Consider the following 20,405-nt stretch of genomic DNA (forward strand, 5'->3'; position numbering starts at 1 on the left):
TTTTGGATATATATTTGGACTAGGACTATACATTACACACACAAAAAATTGGACAAAAGTGCATGGTGCTATTTTTTTAATGATGCAAAAGGTTATAAAGAACTGATAGAGGACTTAATTGTGGTCTGTGGCCACTAGTATATAATTATGAATATAAAATGTTTTTTAGTCGTGTATCACCTTCACTAGTGATCCTGCCCATGGATATGTCGCAGAGTTGTCACTTATATATATATATATATATATATATATATTGTTTAAATATACTTTTTCACTTTGTTGGTTTTTTGTAAAATGTTGTTTGTGCTGTATTTAGACCCTTCTACAACGAAATTTGTTTTACACGCACACGTATAAAAATTGCGGTTATTATCCAACGCAATCATAGGTTTGAACGTAGTTTTCAATTTAGACTTGTTTATATATTATATACTCCCAAAGCGATACAAAAATTGAAACAACATTTTTTCGCTAACTCAATCAAATTATGTGATAGCTTTAGAATCCACTTCTAATTGGATGAGTATGAGTAAACGAAATTCCCGTAAAGACTGAAGTGACATTATAGTTGTCTCAAAAACGTAACAAGTATGTAAATTTGCATTCTCATCCACTCTTAATCAGAGATACTTGAGAACAGGATATTTTAGGAAATAACTATGTACTATAAACTGATAGTTTACTATCCACAGTTGCCAATGTTTATATGCAGATTATTATTCATCAGTTGCTAATCAATTACACCTTCCAAATTACGATATATATACTCAATTGGTGTACACATTTATTTACATACATTATTATCAATTACAATATTCCTTGTTTTAATGTTCGTTCACTTCCATTTAAAAGAAAAGTGTATGTCAACTATTAAAAAAATTAAAAACGTACAAGACCTGTTTTTTTTTTTTTTAAATATACACATCCTGTTGTCGTACGTTTTCCCAGTTGAAAAAAAAAATCGGAGATCGTAAATTAAGGAGACTATCTGCAGAAGAAGCGTACGTTTGAAATGATGCTTAATAAAGTATGATGCAATCCCAGTTATCAACTTCAACAGAGACTCATTCTGATTAACACTTTGAGAATTTTTCTGAATTGCTAAAAAAAAATATTTAAAAATAAATACACTCGGAAATTAAATATTTATAATAAAACATTAAATAAACGAATAGAAGAAGGGACACCAATCTGATAACGACAAACAAAAGCAATAAAATATCAAATAATAAAAGGTTCCTTAAATTTTGCAAAGTATATCGGAAAAACAAAGTCATGGTCAAAAGCATGAAAGACAACTCAAATGAATCGTATGATAGGTAAAGATACGTATATATACGTGGTCTTATGACAGTGAAGTTTAGGCGGGAATCTCAATAATCACGTAAAAATCATGATTTCTTTTGTTTTTCATCATCTTAGAAATACTTGATATTGATAAAATTTCTTATGAATGGGTTTACTAATTTAGAAGTACTTAGTTAAAACTTGAGTGACACATTTAACAAAATTAATCGTTTAGCAATAATCGGTCCCGTTACGTGCGTACGTCGAGTTAGGTACGTATGTCATTTTATTGGAAATCTCTATTATAACTTGTTTATCAGTATATTCACACAAGGTTAACAATTTTTTACATAATAGGAAACCATAAAAATATAAGAAGACATTTTATATATTTTATTACATTTTCTACTATCAAATACTAGTAAGTCATTTAGAACAATGTATGGCATTGTAAACATTAATCACACAAACAACTAATTTGAAATTAAAATAGTAAACATTAACAAATTCTTTCAGTTATTACTATTCATAATTACTACTATATTTGTACAAATTCATCAAAATATTATTGAAAACGGCTTAATAAATGTTAAGTTTATATATTACGCATTTGAGCACGTGAAATAAAAATTAAGGCAATGTTTCCGACTTATACATGTCCATCATCAATAACCGCAGTTTTGTCAGTATCATCCGCTCCTTTATCATATGCATCGTTACTGTAACAAACTTTAGAAGAGTTACCCTCGTCTGAACTAGAGTCACGAGTTTGTTGATTACTAGTAACGCTATCTTTACCATGATCCTTTTGCACTTCTATTTGTTTATCCTGGTGTGCTTTTTTCTCTTTAGCTTTTACACTTGCATCCGTATTATCTATATTTTGTATGACAGTGGGTAAATTTGGTTCTGTTTTTTTGGTAATAGTGTCACTCGTTTTTCCCGTTGCAACCAAATGTGCCAGATATGTTGCCATGTCAATCTGTTTTCCATTGTCAATAACATAAACACCTTTTTGTGCATTATCTGGATTTTGAAGATTATTTTGTGGTGGGATATTTGGGGTGTATTGTGACTGAACAGCCGGTGGTCTGTTAGAAACGCTCACCAGTGCCTGTATTAGTTCTCGTACAATATCTTCAGAATCAGGAGAAGCCATCGGACTACTCTTACTAGGCTTTTTATTAGAACGTCTTGAGAAGGATGTGTCTGATACCGCCTTTTTCATTTCAATAGATTGACCGTAATCATCAATTTGACTTATACAGCTGGAAACTTCACTATCAGCCCTACCATCATAATAACTATCGTTGCTAACTTGTCGGCTAACTTGTCGTTTTGTTGTGACTTTGGAATGAGAAGTACTGGCAGATCTGGCTGGTGTTACATCACAGCAACACAATAACCAAGGGACTCGTTTATGTAAAGCTTGTCTAAATCTGGGATGACTAAACGCATATACAATAGGATTATGCATAGCTGCAGCTTTTGCAAGCATCACTGGTAGTTCTGAAACGTATGGTGTGACCCATTCAGCAGGCCCAAATTGAGCAATCAGTGCCACTGTAGCATATGGACTCCACGAAAGTAAATACAAGAGAACGATAATCATAGCGATTTTAGCAATCCTAACTTCTGCATTTGCTTTTTCTTGATTATTGCGAATATCTTCAATTTTCATCTTTTTTGCCATATTTAACATTTCATTTTCGTGTTTCCTGATTGCTTTCCAGATTAAAACATATGAGACGATTATCATGACTAAAGGAAGTACAAATCCCCCTAAATACATGCCAATCATGTATGCTCTCATATGGGGCTCGGTACTGATATAGTCGAATGTACACGAGGTTTGGAATCCTTCAGGGACGTATGCTCCCCACCCAAATATCGGAGGAACCGCCCATACTAATGACCATATCCACACTAAGACTATCATCATGAAGGCCTTCCTTCTTGTCATAAACTGTGCAGCTTTTAGGGGCTCTGCTATGTTATAGTAACGATCAATTGATATAGCTGCCAAGGTGATTATCGACATTAGGCCGAACAATCCTCCAATAAATCCATATAACTGACAAGCTGCAAGTAAATTTTAATTTATTAGTAAAAGAAATGTAAAAGATATCAATGAGACATTTACACTGACAACGCCATGGCTAAAAAAGGAAAGGGTAAACACAAAACAGTACACAAAACACAACAAAGAAAACTTAAATGACGACTGGGAGAATTTGCGACATATTGTTGTAATAGCCTGACTTTATATTTATATTATATATTTTATCTGGTTACAAGTGTGAACACACACTTATTTTGTCTGATGACAATACTCGGAAAACTTAGATGTACAGGGGCTGAATCTGGTGAGATCCAATCTCTGGCGCAGAGATCACATATCCGTTCCGTTCAATACTTTGTAACACTACACTCGTATTAAGTGCAGTATTGCAGAGTATGTATGAAACGGATATGAGCTCTGCGCCGGAAATTGGGTGAGATCTAGCGTTCAAGGGAAGCTAAATGATTAGGGATAAAAACCTCAAAGAAGGTTGTTTTACTAAATGCAAGTTTATAGGAATTTAATTCAATGGTCGCTCTTTGAAGTGATATCCAAGCTGTGGACTGGAAATGTATCTACTGCTGTGCATGAGACACATATCTTACATACTAGATTTGTAGACATTTTAGACGGATTCACATTTCTAATTTCTTATTACAGATTTGAACAATATTTATGTTGCCTTTACCTGCATCACCCCACATCCACTTCCGATTAAAGGCAGAGATTGTAAGAAGTGGAAACCCGTTGACCGCTGAGAATACCAAGTCACTAAGAGCCAAGTTCATGATCAGCATATTTGAAGGCGTTTTCAAATTTTTCGTTCTGTAAAATAATATGTATAATATATATATAGTAATTAGGAGACATGAATCAGAAATGAATGCGTCTTTCTAGTGAAATAACGATCAGTAGAAACTTCGTCTCCTCATTGGACTACAACCATCATTAGTGTGCATCGATGCTATATCAGTTTGTTAATTGTTGTTTAACAACGTCGATAATTGTGTTGTACCTTATTTAACGTTTTAATTAATAGCCAAATTTAATCAGTAGTGCACCTTTATCTGCATCGTTAACAGGTATTGGTCAATAATTTCTATTTTTTTTAAATATCTTTTAATATAGAGTACCATGACAAACTATATATACGGTATAATATATAAATGCCAGGAAAAGCGAAATAGTTAAATTATAATGTAAAACGTAAGGAATACAATGTATTGTGAAAGGCAATAGAACATGATTTTAAAATGGATTTTTGTATCTACTCCTTAATAAAAATTTGAAAAAAATAATATTTTTTAATTTATGTTCCTCTACCAGATTCAAAAGCATTCTTGGTTCGTATAACTTATGTTCTTTGATATATTTTAACTTACGTGCTGAAGATCCATATGACGATTGAGTTCCCAATTATACCAGTTATGCCGACAAAAGTTATATAAATTCCAACCATGTAGTGATACTCGTCAGGAACAGGTGGAAACTGCTTCCAGTGTGGATGAATAAAGTATCCATAGGTATCATAGACGGATGTAGTACCATTAAACGGAATTGACGTCACGTTTTCTGGCGACGCTGATGAGCCTGCAAATATAAATAACACGCTATACACAAATGACGTTGCATAAAAAGCCCCCCCCCCCTCCCCGAAATACTGGAAATTTAAAAGACAATACATGTTGTAGATATTCGAAACTGAAAAGATGGCAACCATTTAGATTTACAAATAATTGTGTAATCAGAAAATATTAAAACATGAGACGTGACCTGATTGCAAATAAAAACAATCAAAAGAAATACATCTTTTGTATAGTCATTTAAAAAATTTACTGTTTGCAAAAGTATGAATTATTCCAAATAATAGGGCTGTTCTTGAACCTAACAGAAAACCCTGGCCGTTTTTGGCACAACTTTTTTGAACTTTTGGTCCTCGATGCTGTTCAACTTCGTACTTGTTTCGGCTTTCAAACTTTTGTATCTGGGCGTCACTAGTACGTCTTGAGTGGACAAAATGCACTTCTGGCGTATTAAAAATCTTAGAATTGTTGCCTTTTGTTAGCTATTATTCGTGTGTTTCTTTGTCAATTGTGTTCTCCTATTTATTTATATTGTAGTCCTGTAATGTTGTGTTGTCATTTTAATCTTATATTTCACATGACCATAAAAGAGGGAGGTTTGATATGCCACAAAACCAGGATCAACTCAACATCTTTTCCTTTAAAAATGTCCTGTACCAAGTCAGGAATATGGCCATTGTTATATTATAGTTCGTTTCTGGGTGTGTTACATTTTAACGTTGTGTTTCCGTTGTGTCGTTTGTTTTCTCTTATTTTTGAGTGTGAATTCACATTACTATAAGACGTATCACGGTACTTATCTATTCCAAATTCATGTATTTGGTTTTGATGTTGTATTTGATATTCTCATAGGGTTTTGTCTAATGCTTAGTCCGTTTCTGTGTGTATTACATTCTAATGTTGTGTCGTTGTTCTCCTGTAATATATAATGCGTTTCCCTCAGTTTTAGTTTGTTACCCCGATTTTGTTTTTTGTCAATGGATTTATGAGTTTTGAACAGCAGTATACTACTGTTGCCTTTATTTATATATTGTTTATTTTTATATTGTTTATTTTTATATTGTTTATTTTTATATTGTTATTAAAGTTCAAGTCTGAATTTATTTTCAGAAGACAGCAGTTAATATGATCGAGGAAATCTTGATGTTACAATTTTCACAATCGGTCAGAAAAAGAAATTATTATAATGATTATTCAAGAAAGTTATCGAAAGATTTGAACAGTACATTTTATAGTTCGCGTCCTCGTGTTATGTAGTTTATACCTTAAAACATATCTACAATTCTTAATTTTGAAATATATTTGTCATCCACATTTCAGAAAATGTATGTCCATTCCAATTTAGTTCTTACATTTTAAAAACCAATGCTTAAAAGTCAACCATAAAAGTCTTTTCATTAATCTTTTGAAAGTTTGGTCCGCATTTAAACTTATTTACATTATAGCATCTTAAAATGAAAAACAAATGATTTGCAGGTAAATTATTTAAATGGTTTAGGAAATAAATTATTATTTTTAGATGTGAAAGATTGCTTTAAAATTAAGTACAATGTGCCAAATTTTTGTTGCCTCTGTACCTGGAATAAAAATCAAATTATTCTTTAAAAAAATCGAACTAAAAAAGAACTCACCAGACATCTTCCAAATAATTTGTTCGTGAGACGAAAATTTTATTCCACATCCTTTATATGAGTAATGACAAAGTAATATATAACGTCAATAAGAGGTTTAACAAAGATCACGATGTGGAAAATAAAGAAGGATAGAACTTTTAATTATCTTTTTATCAATGTGAACAGTAACAACAAGAGGGTGTGGAGATATTTGTCAGGCAATCTATATTTATTTGTTATTTTACTTTTTACAGACAAAGATATAGATCTACATTGAACCGAACACAAGGTTACATCAGCAAGAAAAAAAAATGCTTTGCATTATATAATATTCTCTATTGAAAACGTGAGAATAGTTCACACTTAATGAAAGTCTTGAAAATAAACAGATATTAATTAATTATACATCGATTATCAAACACACCTTATATACAAATCAAAGAAAAGGAAACTGTATAAATAAACTCATCATAGATACTAAGATTAAATTTTGTATTTACGCCAGACGCGCGTTTTGTCTACAAAAGACTGATCAGTAACGCTCGAATCCGAAAAAGTGAAAAGGCCAAATAAAGTACGAAATTGAAGAACATTGAGGACCAAAATTCCTAAAAGTTTTGCAAAATACAGCTAAGTATTTCATATATCATGCATTTTGCATTGATGGGGTCCACCTTACCTCGATGAAATCATTAAAAAAAACTGTGACCAATATGACCATTAGTAAACAGAGACCTGAATAAATCCTTCCGGAGCGCAAGAGTGAATCACTGAGTTATTATTGAGATTCGTGCCTCTCGATATTTAGTTTTCTGATCATTCTTTTGAGAACTGCTTTCAGTTTTTTTTCCCTGTCTAAACTCATCTCAGATCATTTTTTTTGTCTACTGTATGTAGTTGTTATTTTACTGTCAATATATTCGTTTTATAACACCAGCATTGGACTATCATTGGCATGTTTGTACTGCATATCCAAATTGTGCAAAGCGAACGCAACTACAAGACAATAACTATAGTGACGAGCAGAACAATACTTATCATTCAGTTTACAAAGACTCTTTGGTCGAATTGTTGTTTCTTTGAAACATTCCCCGTTTCAATTCTCAATTTCATAAAATTTGTTTCTTCTCTCCTTCAATGCAAATGTCTTCTTTGCCTTTTTTTATCATGTGTTGATAAAGAATACATATTTTGAGATCATGACATAGGGAGACCAAATGTGTTTATTTCTAATAGTATCATCTTTATGTCGATGCATACGTAATCTAAGTTTGTGCATCCCCTTTTTGCAATTTTAGTCCCTAATCAAATGGCAAAATCAATTAATAAAACACATCAAACGAATGGACAACTGTCATATTCCTGACTTGGTACAGGCATTTTCAATGTAAAAATTGGTGGATTGAACCTGGTTTTATAGCGCTAAACCTCTCACTTGAACGACAGTCGCATAAAATTCCATTATATTGAAAATGACGCGTGGAAAAAATGTCAAAAATAGGGATACCATTTCAACATGAACTCCATCAAAAACTTGGGATGATTTCAGGTGCTCCGGAAGGGTAAGCAGATCCTGCTTCACATAAATCACATTACATAAACTGCTTAATAAATGGATAAGGTATGGACAATTCACTTGAAAACTCAACTTAAACCACCCACGACACTTCTTGAATAGGACATCCTGGATAATCATAGGGCTATTCTATATTCCTTTGCAATTTCAACTAACGAGGAAGAACTGGATCTTCCATCACTGTATTGGATACCTGAACTACTTATGTATCCTTCAAAACAACGGTATATTGCTGGGGTTTCCAATCTTATAGTGTATATACAAATCTTAGACTCTGTATTAAAAAAATTGCTTTTCTACACTTAGCACAAGTATTTCCCATTTAAACTATAACACAAATTCACAAAGTTGGTTATTTTTTTAGTTTAATAAAAAGAAATCCCAACGTAGAAACAAGTTTCTCGTCTTAGGGAGGCATGAATCCCACTTTGAAAAAATTACTCTGATTACATTAAAAAAAATCTTTAGAACTGACATTATTAAGATGCTTGATTTGTTACATTTGGAGGACTAACTATTGCCATTTCCATGGGAACCAACTGTGCCCCTCTACTAGCAGACTTGTTCTTTTATTTTTATAAGGCTGACTTCATATAGGAACTTCTAAGAAGAAACCATGTGCAACTCACCATTTTTTTCAAATGTCCTGTATCAAGTCAGGAAAATGACAGGATTTATATGAAAGCGTTTCTGTATGTGTTGCATTGTCATTTGTTTTTGTTGCACTTCCGTTTTCGGATGTTTCGTTCTTTTCCTCTTATATTTGATGGGTTTTCCTCGGTTTAAGTTTGTTACCCGAATTTGTTTCATCCAATCGGTTTAGGACCTTTATTTATAGATGATGTTTTCTCACTAAATAATTCAAAATTTGGTGACTATGTTGAACACATCTATTCCATCATACATGAGATAAAATGATACAACAGGTAGAGTTGGTATAAATTATTAATCTAAGACAAACGTCATTACTAGTTTGCTGACAGTTATAAAATACCCGTTTCACAGGTGATAGTGGATATGTTCCTAATGTCGTACAACAATCCCGTTCCCTTTTCACGAATGTGACCTACCAAACCAGACTTGTAACCCGGTTTGTACTAACATCAGCAACACTACGGGTGCCAGATGGGGAGCAAAATCTGCTTACCCTCCCGGAGCACCAGAACCCCCAGTTTTTGATTGGGTTTGTGTAGCTTAGTCTTTAGTTATATATGTTGTATTTTGTATATAATTGTTTGTCTGGTGTTTTTTTTAGCAACGGCGTTGTCAGTTTATTTTCGATTTATGAGTTTGAATGTCACTCTGGTATCATTCACCTCTCCTTTATAAGTGTTCATATGGTGCATCAAACCAGTTTTTATATTTTGTAATTTGTCACATGAGAAAATCACATGAAATTTAAACGAAGTGCAATATGGTTTTAATATGTATACATAATCGGATATTTGAAACCAGAGAACGGCAAGGATGGTCGATTGTATCTTCCTCCCAAAACAACACTGGTAAACTTATTGTATCCACAAACGACCATCAAACTGAGACAATCTCGGAATTCGTAGACTTCCATTTAAGATCTCATGTAGAAAATCTTCTTTCTCACATTCAAGACACCACAGATTACCTCTAAAATAGAATCCCCGAACGCTCTTCCTATGGAAACTCTCCTTGTCTTCATTGTACACCAACATACCTCATGATGATGGGAAACCATCGTGTAAGGAAATATGGAACTAGCACAACACTTTAGCACCATATAACGCCAATATTTTCTTGAATAGATAAGAGAAACAAATCAATTTATCATTTCAACATCTTAATCTAAAGCTCTGTCTTAGTTGCCGTTTAATCGATAACATCATGTTGACATGAAATGGATTGAATCCCAACAAAAACTGCAATTTTTGATAAAATATGCAAACAACATCCACCAGTAAATTAAATCTATATATGAAATTTCACACTGTAAAACATTCTTTTTTTGACACAATTACATTTATAAAGTAATATCTGTCATATCAACAGACTTCTACTGTAAACCTACAGATAAACATTTGTACCTTTCACCCCAAAACTGTCAACCAAAACACTGTGCAACATTATCCCGTATATTAAGCTCATAGAGTAAAGCGGATTTGCTCTTCTGAGGAGGATTTCACACAACGGTTACAGGAACTTCGCGAATGTTTGACCAAACGAAGTTATGAGAAATGGGACATAGATAAGGGGTTTCAGCGTGCTTACAATAACAACTGCAATGATCTATTACAGTACAAACAGAAAAGGCGAAGCGAAATATTTACGTTTGTTTTAACGTACAATCCCGCCTTTACTAACCATTAACGTTTGATCCGTGCCAATAGGCTGATTATTGCCAAACACCCAAAATTATCCAAGATCTTTCCCAAACCTCCTTTCTAGCTTTTCGGCAACCAGCAAGTCTAAAAGACTTATTTGTGAGAGCTGATGTATTCTCTAATAAAAGCTCTTCGACGACAGGATGTTACAAACCCTGTGGTGACAAATGATGTCCGACAAGCCAACAAATACTGAATATTCAAACATTTACTTGCCACATCACACGCGTACGTACACTATATTTTACAGGTAAAACCCAGAATATTGCATACCTTCTTCAGTGTCGATGTGGCATGCAGTATGTTGTCTAGACAGAGCAGCATTTCAATAAACGCATGAAAGGTCATCGAACATACTACAGCTGCAGGCCCGACCCCCTATAACTTGTCATTTCACACACAAAATGTGAAAAAATTTATCAAAAGACAGCGGTCGTAGTGAGTAAATTATATCGCTGTGGACCGCCACGTCGTCTGTACACTAATTCCGTCAGATATGTGCTGATTGGCATTGTTAGTCAATAGAACATGATTATAAAGTCATGTTATCCTTTGAACAAGCTTTCAGTAACTGGGTGCCAATATTTTGTTACTCTTCTTCTTTGCTTCGCATCAAAATGCAATGCAAAGCTTTTTTTTCATTAGATACACACGCCATCTTGATATGATTAAGTAACAAAGTAAGTTTTGATTGGTTTTCTGATGATGTTACTTAGATTCGGTGTTGACATGAATATCAATTATATGGTCATTTTTATAAATTGACTGTTTGTCAATAAGTATGAATTATGCGAAATACTAAGGATTGTCTTATCCCATGCATAGATTACCTTAGATAACTCAATGTTCGTAAACTATGTACTGGTATGGCTTTCTATATATTATAATCTGTCTTAGCGTCACTAATGAGTCTTATGTAGACGAAACACGCGTGTGGCATATTACATTATAAGCCTGGTACCATTGATAACTATTCATGCCATCTCTTGAATAGGTAGTTTCACAATAACTTCGATTGCTGATCAATTTGATATAAATAATTTAAAAAGAAGTTTGTTCGTGGAGCACTTATAAGACACAGCAACATATACCGGTAGTTGTTTGTAAGAACACATATGAAGTTTGGGTATCCAATACAGTAATGAAAGATCGAGTTGGTTTATAATCAAAGGAACATTGAACAGACCTATGATTCTTTATGATTTGCTCTTTATTAAGCATAGTAGGGTTCAGCTGAATTCTCAGTACCTACTTCTTTTATCATGCAGTTTATGCACTGTCATTTACACACACACACGATTTTGGCTGGGGCTTAATATGCGGGGACAACAAACTATTTGTCAAGGAGGTTGGACAAGTGTTTTGCAATATTTGGGTCGTTAAAGATTGATGTAGCATGGGTTTTAATAGTCCCATTCAGTTTCTAAATTCTGATTTATATTAAAGACTCCACAGCCCTTATCTATTTTGAAAGATTTATTTTTTCTCGAGAATAACCCATTGACCTGCACAATCCTCGATTGAAAATTAAAGTCACAAAAATACTGAACTCCGAGGAAAATTCAAAACGTACAGTCCCTAATCAAATGGCAAAATAAAAAGCTCAAACACATCAAACGAACAACTTCATATTCTTGACTTGGTACAGACATTTTCTTATTTAAACAATTACTTAGTTTTATAGCTAGCTTAACCTCTCACCCGTACGAGAGTCGTATAAAATCCAACACACCGACAAAGATATGTGAACAAAACCAACAGACATCATAGTTCAAAAATGTCAACAATAGGGATACAGCAGTCCATATTGTGTTAATGACTCAATCAGTGTGGCACACCCCTGGTTCACCGAATTTCTGCTCAGACACTGGTGACGTTTTACAAAGTCTGACTAGTTTTTGCATCCTCTTGAATACCGAATAAGTTGGGAAATGATTAACCCATATGCAAATGAAGTTGGTATATTGCTACTAAGCTGGGGGAAACTGATATTTTCAAAATTAAAATCGACTGGTTTGTCATAAATTCTGGCACTGATACTGAGCTGACCGTGTATGTCAAATTCGAGGTATAAGTCTTAAAATGAGGCAAAGGAAACCGTGAATGTTGTTTCTTTAATTTCCAGTTCTGGGGTATAAATCAATGGAACCTAATCAGAAAAGTTTGGATTGTTAATTGAAAGAACATCATCAATATATCTATGTTAAATTAAATGACATAGCTTCTTCGATAATCTTGTTTTTGACAATTGTCTGAAGGAACTTCGACTCATATGAAAATAAATTGATTGAGTACTCACAAACAGGTCCCAGACACACACACACACACACATCTTTATAAAGTGACCTTTTGGGTTAAGAGCATGTAATTCAGGGTTTGTTGTTGGTTGCTATCTGTTATAATTATTTTTCGTCTTTTGGTCTTTCTTTGTTTATGTTGATCATCTTTTGAGCGTTTATGATTTGACATCACATTCAAAATTATAAGTTTTGTTATTAAAAACAGAGAGAGGACACAACGTTCTTCTCTACATGTGAATCAGGTTCATTTCCCCTTCCAAAGTCTGAGATCATTACCGGTTTTAATGGGGTTCATGTTGTTCCTGCTTTACTTTTGTATTGGTTGTGTTTTGTCGATCACTGTTCAACGTGAAGTAAAGTTGTCCTTTTCACATCGTTTGCCTCGTATTCAATTCCGGAGTTAAGTAAAGATTTAAAAGAGGGACGAAAGATACCAGAGGGACATTCAAACTCATAAATCGAAAATAAACTGACAATGCCATGGCTAGAAATGAAAAAGACAAACAGACAAACAATAGTACACATGTAACAACATGCAAACCTTTATGAAAACGTTTTGTTCATAAAATACATACAAAAGAATAAGTCCATAGCTCATTGTAGTACATATTAAAATAAGAAGATGTGGTATGATTGCCAATGAGACAACTCTCCATCAGAGACCAAATGAAAAAGAAGTTAACTACTTTAGGTAACCATACGACCTTTAACAGTGAGGAACACCCATACTGCAAAGTCAGTTATAAAGGCTTCAAAATGACAAATTAAAACGATAAAACCAACGGCCTGATTAAAGTATTTTCATTACACAGTATTGTTTGTTTTTGTTGTCTTTCCAAAACTGTTTACAGTAAAATGATTGATAGGTAGACGAATTTTCAGAATGAGGACAAGGAAATATCAAAATAGCAGAAACTGAAGTAAAATTCTATCACCGTGAAAATGAAAAATGAAAACAGTTCATTTTGTTCACCTTATATTATTCTGAACCGACAAAAATGCTTTCGTCTATATGTATACTGAAGATATTTCAAAATACATTGAACGCATGCTGATTAACAGTCACTAGACATATGCCAACTTACTAGTTATGCATATGTCTATGCTTGCTAGATTGCACAAAAGAGTCTCATAAAAGGCAGTTAATCTTTGTCAAACTTGTTATTTCCCTTTGTATATAATAATATTTTCCATTCGACACTATAGCGCAAGAATTACCATGAACTATAATAACTAACGAGGAAATACAAGCGATGGTACATTAGAGACTTCCTCATTCAAAACATCGAAGGCGTGTTATGATTCAAAGTCATTTTTGTGTTTATTGATCATCACAATAATATTTTTTCTATATATTGAGTTTTAGTTATAATTTGGTATCAGTTGAAACTGACGTGTTTTCTCCGGTGGTCAACAGTTCAGCAAGGTACTTAGCTAGCTGTTCTTGTTTTCCACCACATACGGAGAAGACATCTTGAACTTGAGGATTAGTTCTATGATAAGGTTCCACATTTCTATTTGCTACTGTTACAAGGGCTCGTACAAGTTCCATTATAATTTCAGGTGAGCCGATGTTACTCTCGACGCTCCTGCTTCGCTGCATATTTAATCGTCCCCTCCTATTTGGTATAGATTCTCCTATGCTCGTTACATTGCTAGATGCTTCACTTCCATAATAATTGCTATCGTCACTCATATTACGGCTAAGTGGTCGTTTACCGTATGAATTGTTGGTTTTTGAGGTAATGTCTGAGGGTTTAACATCGTAACAACACGTTACCCATGGGATGCGTTTTGATAAGGCATTTCTGAACTTTGGATGACTGAATGCATACACGATTGGATTATGCATTGCGCACGCTTTTGCCAACATTACTGGAATTTCTGCCACAACTGGTGTTATCCATTCTGATGGTCCAAATTGACCAATCAGAGCAACCGTTGCGTAAGGACTCCATGACAGTATATATAATGTAACAATAATCATTGCAATTCTCGCAACTTTTATCTCCATACTTGCTTTGTTTTGTTTATTTCGGAGGTCGTCTGCCTTCAACTTATCTACAACTTTGTCCATTTCCCGTTCGTGCTTCCTGATTGCCTTAAGAATCAGACCATAACAAACAACTGTGATGGCCAAAGGAACAACAAATCCGCCTAGATATAATCCGAATATGTATGATCGCATATGTGGCTCAGTACTTAGGTAATCAAAAGTGCAAGATGTCTGAAACCCTTCGGGAATATAGGCTCCCCAACCAAATATTGGTGGAACAGCCCAAATTAGAGACCAAGCCCATACACACATCATCATCATTAAGGTTTTTCTTCTGGTCATGTTCTTAGCAGCAGACAGTGGTTTTGCAATATGAAGATATCTGTCAATGGATATTGCAGCCAAAGTATTGATCGACATCAACCCAAATAATCCTCCGATGAAGCCATAAAACTGACATGCTGAAATACATAAGAAAATGTTGGAAAAATTGTCATAAAACTGGCATACTGTGATACATGTATTTTGGAAAACTTCGGACAAGGTGGACACAAAACTGTTAATGTCTGTGCTTTAATTGAATAACCTTTTTTCACAGTGAAATACTATAATCAGAAATAAAGAGAATTCCGGAGCACCTGAGATCACCCCTAGTTTTTTGGTGGGGTTCGTGTTGTTTATTCTTTAGTTTTCTATGTTGTGTCGTGTGTGCTGTTGTTTGTTTGTCTTTTTCATTTTTAGCCATGGCGTTGTCAGTTTGTTTTAGATTTATGAGTTTGACTGTCCCTTTGGTATCTTTCGTCCCTCTTTTCCAAAGGTTGTAATAATATCGATTTTATAGTCATTTGTACATGTTTATACAAAATTCATCTGACAAAGACTTAGCGGTTAGGACTAAGAAGATGTGATCAATACATTGATCAAATTGATAGGTATCTGCTTCAACAACAATATCAAAATATGTCTAAACTTATTAAATAATACATATATCTAAAAAATTCTAAGTTTACTTGGGTTTCTAAACGACACAGTGATAAAACAGTCTCTTTGCATATAGGTTCAAATATATGCAATAAAAATTAATTAAACTTACCAGTATCACCCCACATCCATTTTCGATTAAAAGCAGATATACTTAGTAAAGGAAATCCATTTACTGTTGAAAAGATAAGGTCACTGGCAGCCAGATTTGTGATCAGCATGTTTGATGGCGTCTTTAAGCTTTCGGTCCTGAAAAATATTAGTGAGCAATAAGAATAGAATTGCCAAGCTTTAACTTTTGAACTTATTTGGCATGTATCGTCAAATGATCGTCAAGAAAGTGCAAAATATCAGTCTCAGTGGCTTTCGTTACCGTTATAGATCATATTGGTAGTGTATTTTCCTTTATGAGATGTGTTGTGCGTTGCACATAGAATTGGATTTTTGTTGTCGTTGAATGCATTCATGCATTTACAGCTTGATTCATGATATGGATAGCTGTCTATACTCGGATACCGACATCTTAATTTTATTGGTTTGGTTGCTGTCTTTTAGACGTATATCAACCATTACACTTTTTAAATATGCATGTGTTACATGAAAAATATATGAATCTAATCATGCTCTATCCTTCACGCGATTCCAACTACAAAATCTACATTTTACACCACCGACATTAAGCGATTGTGTTACCTTTTACTGAGGATTACTTACGTGCTAAAAATCCATATAACAATTGAGTTTCCTATGATCCCAGTAATTCCAACGATAGTGATGTAGACTCCCACCATAAAATGCCAATGGTCAGGTACCAGGTCAAATTGTTTCCAATGAGGATGAATATAATAGCCGTACGTGTCGTACACACTAGTACTTACATTGTATGTGCTAGTGCTCAGAGCGACTTCAGGGTTTAGATCTGATGTAAACACTAAAAAATATAAATATAAACTTTTCATCTTCGTTTCTAACTCCTAGTGTTGGTAGTTCCTAAAGATGACTATGAGCTAATGGTGCTAGACTTAACTTTTAAAAATATTGTTAAATAGACTTGAGAATGGAAATGTGGAATATGTCAAAGAAACAACAACCCGACCAAAGAGCAAAAACAGCCAAAGCCACCAATGGGTTTTCAACGCAGCATGAAAATTCCTTTCCTAGAGGTGGCTCTAAGGTGACCACTTCATAAGAATGTGTACTAGTTCAGTGAAAATGGACGTCATACTAACCTCCAAAACATAAAAGTAAACTAAAATTAAAAAAATATACAAGACTAACAAAGATCAGAGGCTCATGGCTTTGGACAGGCGTAAAAATACAGCGGAATCTAACATGTTTTGTGAAATCTAAACCCTCCCCATTTACCTCTAGCCAATGTAGAGTAAAGAAACACACAGCAATAAAGTAAAACTACATTTAAAAGAAGTCTGAGTCCGATGTCAGAATGTAAGTAAAAGCTTATGTATAGACAAATAATAATGAAGGTGACTGCATCAATTCATTATATCACCTGACATTGCCGTTTTAATGCAAAATTGAAGACTAATAACAATTTCATATATTTATATATATATAAAATCTTTTATTCACTTACCCGACATTATTAGCTCCTACAGGATGCAATGACAATTTTACCAACTCCATGCTGAATTTATATAGTGTATGTAGGTATGTAATTTACGTTAACTTGTAAGAGGATGATAAAGGCGGAGGCAAACATTTGTAGTCACTTTTGTAAAAATAATCAGCTTAACCTTGCTATAAACCTATTTTAAGAATAAAAATGTTTACTGATTTTACGTAATCTATTATTTTGTGTTACATGTGATGTCGTGCTCACGTTTATGTATTAAAATTACATACGTAAAACATTGACATTCTGTAGAGGTCACACATATATATATATATATTCTGAAGAAAAAAAAATATATTATAAATATGTAAACGAGACGAGGGGTAAAGAGTAATCAGTACGACTTCAATTTTTCACTAAAACACAATGTCACAGTTGTGATATACTTCGGATTTTAAACACATTAACATGTAAGTAACAGAAGAAAGAACACTGAAAGATTGTTAAAGGCATACTTTGAAAAATTAAAGATACCTTAACGGAAGTCGTAGCAGATCTGCTATTTTTTTCTCAGATACAATTATTTTTTGTCGTTTAAGGATGTTATTTAAACCTAACTTTTACAAAACCTAACTTTTACAAAACCTGTAAAATTTGCAATATCTACTAATAAAACAAAGTAAATACTTTTCTCCAGAAACCGTTACAATTGGTTTTTAGAAGCTTAAAAAAGGAAAAAGTATATTAATACTCTCAACTGATGTCTACGGTTTTTTGAAGGTTAGTTTTAAATTCTAATATACGTACTGATCGGAATTTGCCTGGATTTGTTAATGATAAATTAAAAAAAAAACTATGGATCATGTGTCAAGCTCTTTCGACTGATTATCAATTTTCCTTATGTTGTAGTGTGACACAACTCTCCTGGTTGAGGTCACGATTGAGCGTTTACAAAAATGTTTTGTCCTCTTTTTCTTTATTTGCATATCTCAAATCAGAATCTGTCTCATTTAGAAGTTGTTTTTTCGTTAATTGATTTTAGCATGGATCAGGTTGTTTGTTTTTCTTTTTTGAAATGTAGCTTTGATTTGTTTCGTAATTTGACTTAATCTTGGAAGTGTTAATTTGCATAAGAATTTTTTAAAACCACTGAATTTTGGAATATAAATACCACTAAAGATATGATAATCCAAGGCTTTACGTTTCCTATAAGATTTCATTGATTATATATTTATCTTTTTTTTTGTTTTCTTTTATGAAGGATTGCTGCTTGAAAGAATTATTAAATTAAGTGTTTTGATGGTAACGTCAATGTGTCACTTCAATAATTAATGAAGCTAACTTGGTTGGTTTTCTTTCCATTATCGAATATCGGTATTGAAACTATGATCCAGTTCACGTTTTTCTTTATTAAATCACAAAATACTACTGAAGAAAAGTTGTGTATTTCTTATGCTCAACAAAACAGTTGTCATAAGAGGAATATGAACTGCTGCTTACCATTCTGAACCACCTGAGGTTACCTCTATTTATCTGGTTGGATGCGTTTTGCACAATTTTAAGTTTTCTGTTTTAAATTTTTCTTGACTTTTTTCTTTTCTTTTTCTATCCTTTTCTTGTCTGTATTTTGTCGACTCTGTTTTTCCTCCCTTTTTTATTGTGAAAAAGACGACACAATACTGAACCTGCATGCTCGATATCAAAATAAGCCAGTCCTACCCCAAAATGACAACACTACTTCGGAGAAAATGACAATCTTGAATCAACCATCCTTTCCGTAAACTTCTTGATATATTTAAGAAAAATCTATATAATTAGTATCCAAACTACAAACTACAAACTACAAATGATCAATAAAAAAATCAATAAACATGGTAGATATGATGAGTATTTTCTTTAAACTCAGTTGTTTTTAAATGATCTTGTGTGTTTGAGCTCATAACTGCTATTTGAAAAGGCACCTACTGTTTTGAAATTTCCTTGGAGTTCGGTTTTTTTTTTGTTATTCTACTTTTTACCAATGTTCAAATGTCTTAATAATTAAAAAAAGAAAACAAAAGAATCGCATTAACATAAATCAGAGAGTTTGAAAGGGGAAATGAACATGTCAAACTTAAATAGTCTAAATAGACATATTGAAACTTAGTACGAAAGTAAATTCCCTCTATTAGAGATAAGGTGATAATACTAAAAAGTAAAACTAAGCTGAATTTTACACATAGCTGTTTAAATCTCTGTCTTTACCACAGCAAATACATTTAAGAGTTGCTTTTTTATGTCTATAAATAAATTTGTTTACATTGAATATTAATGCTAAACTCTTACACCCTGTTTTTATAAAATTAAATAAGGACACATTTATCACATCAAATATTTGGATGTTCAGGATTAAAATACTATTTTCTCACATTGTATGACAATGACATAACTGTATAAACAAGAGTATGTTTGGTAAAATAGAATCCAATAAAAGATATAATGAATGCATGATTAAATATAAGCACCACGATAGGTGCCACATGTGGAGAAGGATATGCTAACCCTTCCGGAGCAATTTACATCTTCCCTGGTGGGGTATGTGTAGCTCAGTCTTTAGTTTTATATGTTGTGCTTTATATACTGTTGCCTTTCTTTCATTTCTTTTTTGCCATGGCGTTGTTATTTTATTTTCGTCTTATGAAATTGAATGTTCATTTGGTATCTTTTGCCTTGATCCTTAAATTTCAGCAGATAAAATGCTTAGAAATTTCACTTATTTATTACGCTTACTCTTTGGCAAATTGTTAGTTGGTTTGATCTATTTCAACGCAACAGTATAATACTAAATATTAAAATAGAAATATTGGACTTAAAGTTGCATTTGTGAAATGTGTAAAGTCCATCAAAAGTTGTACTGATTGAAATTGAACCATTACAGATGACGCATAACCGTGGTCATCTAAACCACAATTATTTAATAAAGGTTAAACAAGACATGATGGCGTCCGTTGCTGACGAAGTGTGGATGAGATGGCTTAAATTTCCGACAGAGAATTTGTTTCAAATCTAATACTAGTAATATAAATTTCTAGAGAGTAATT

General features: G+C 33.2%; 2 protein-coding genes across 2 annotated transcripts; both read right to left on the reverse strand.

The window, feature by feature from the left end:
* Positions 1 to 1,671: 1,671 nt before the first annotated feature.
* LOC143047061 (rhodopsin, GQ-coupled-like) lies at positions 1,672 to 4,934 on the reverse strand. Its single transcript, XM_076220039.1, has 3 exons — positions 4,732 to 4,934; positions 4,038 to 4,174; positions 1,672 to 3,369 (listed from the first exon to the last, which is right to left on the reverse strand). The coding sequence occupies exons 1-3, from the start codon at positions 4,806 to 4,808 to the stop codon at positions 1,937 to 1,939; spliced, it is 1,647 nt and encodes a 548-aa protein (XP_076076154.1). The 5' UTR covers positions 4,809 to 4,934; the 3' UTR covers positions 1,672 to 1,936.
* Positions 4,935 to 13,748: 8,814 nt separating this feature from the next.
* Positions 13,749 to 17,469, reverse strand: LOC143046071 (rhodopsin, GQ-coupled-like). Its single transcript, XM_076219047.1, has 4 exons — positions 17,347 to 17,469; positions 16,467 to 16,683; positions 15,865 to 16,001; positions 13,749 to 15,232 (listed from the first exon to the last, which is right to left on the reverse strand). The coding sequence occupies exons 1-4, from the start codon at positions 17,351 to 17,353 to the stop codon at positions 14,142 to 14,144; spliced, it is 1,452 nt and encodes a 483-aa protein (XP_076075162.1). The 5' UTR covers positions 17,354 to 17,469; the 3' UTR covers positions 13,749 to 14,141.
* Positions 17,470 to 20,405: the final 2,936 nt, after the last annotated feature.

Source organism: Mytilus galloprovincialis, chromosome 9 (genome assembly GCF_965363235.1).
Source record: "Mytilus galloprovincialis chromosome 9, xbMytGall1.hap1.1, whole genome shotgun sequence".
NCBI lineage: Eukaryota > Metazoa > Mollusca > Bivalvia > Mytilida > Mytilidae > Mytilus > Mytilus galloprovincialis.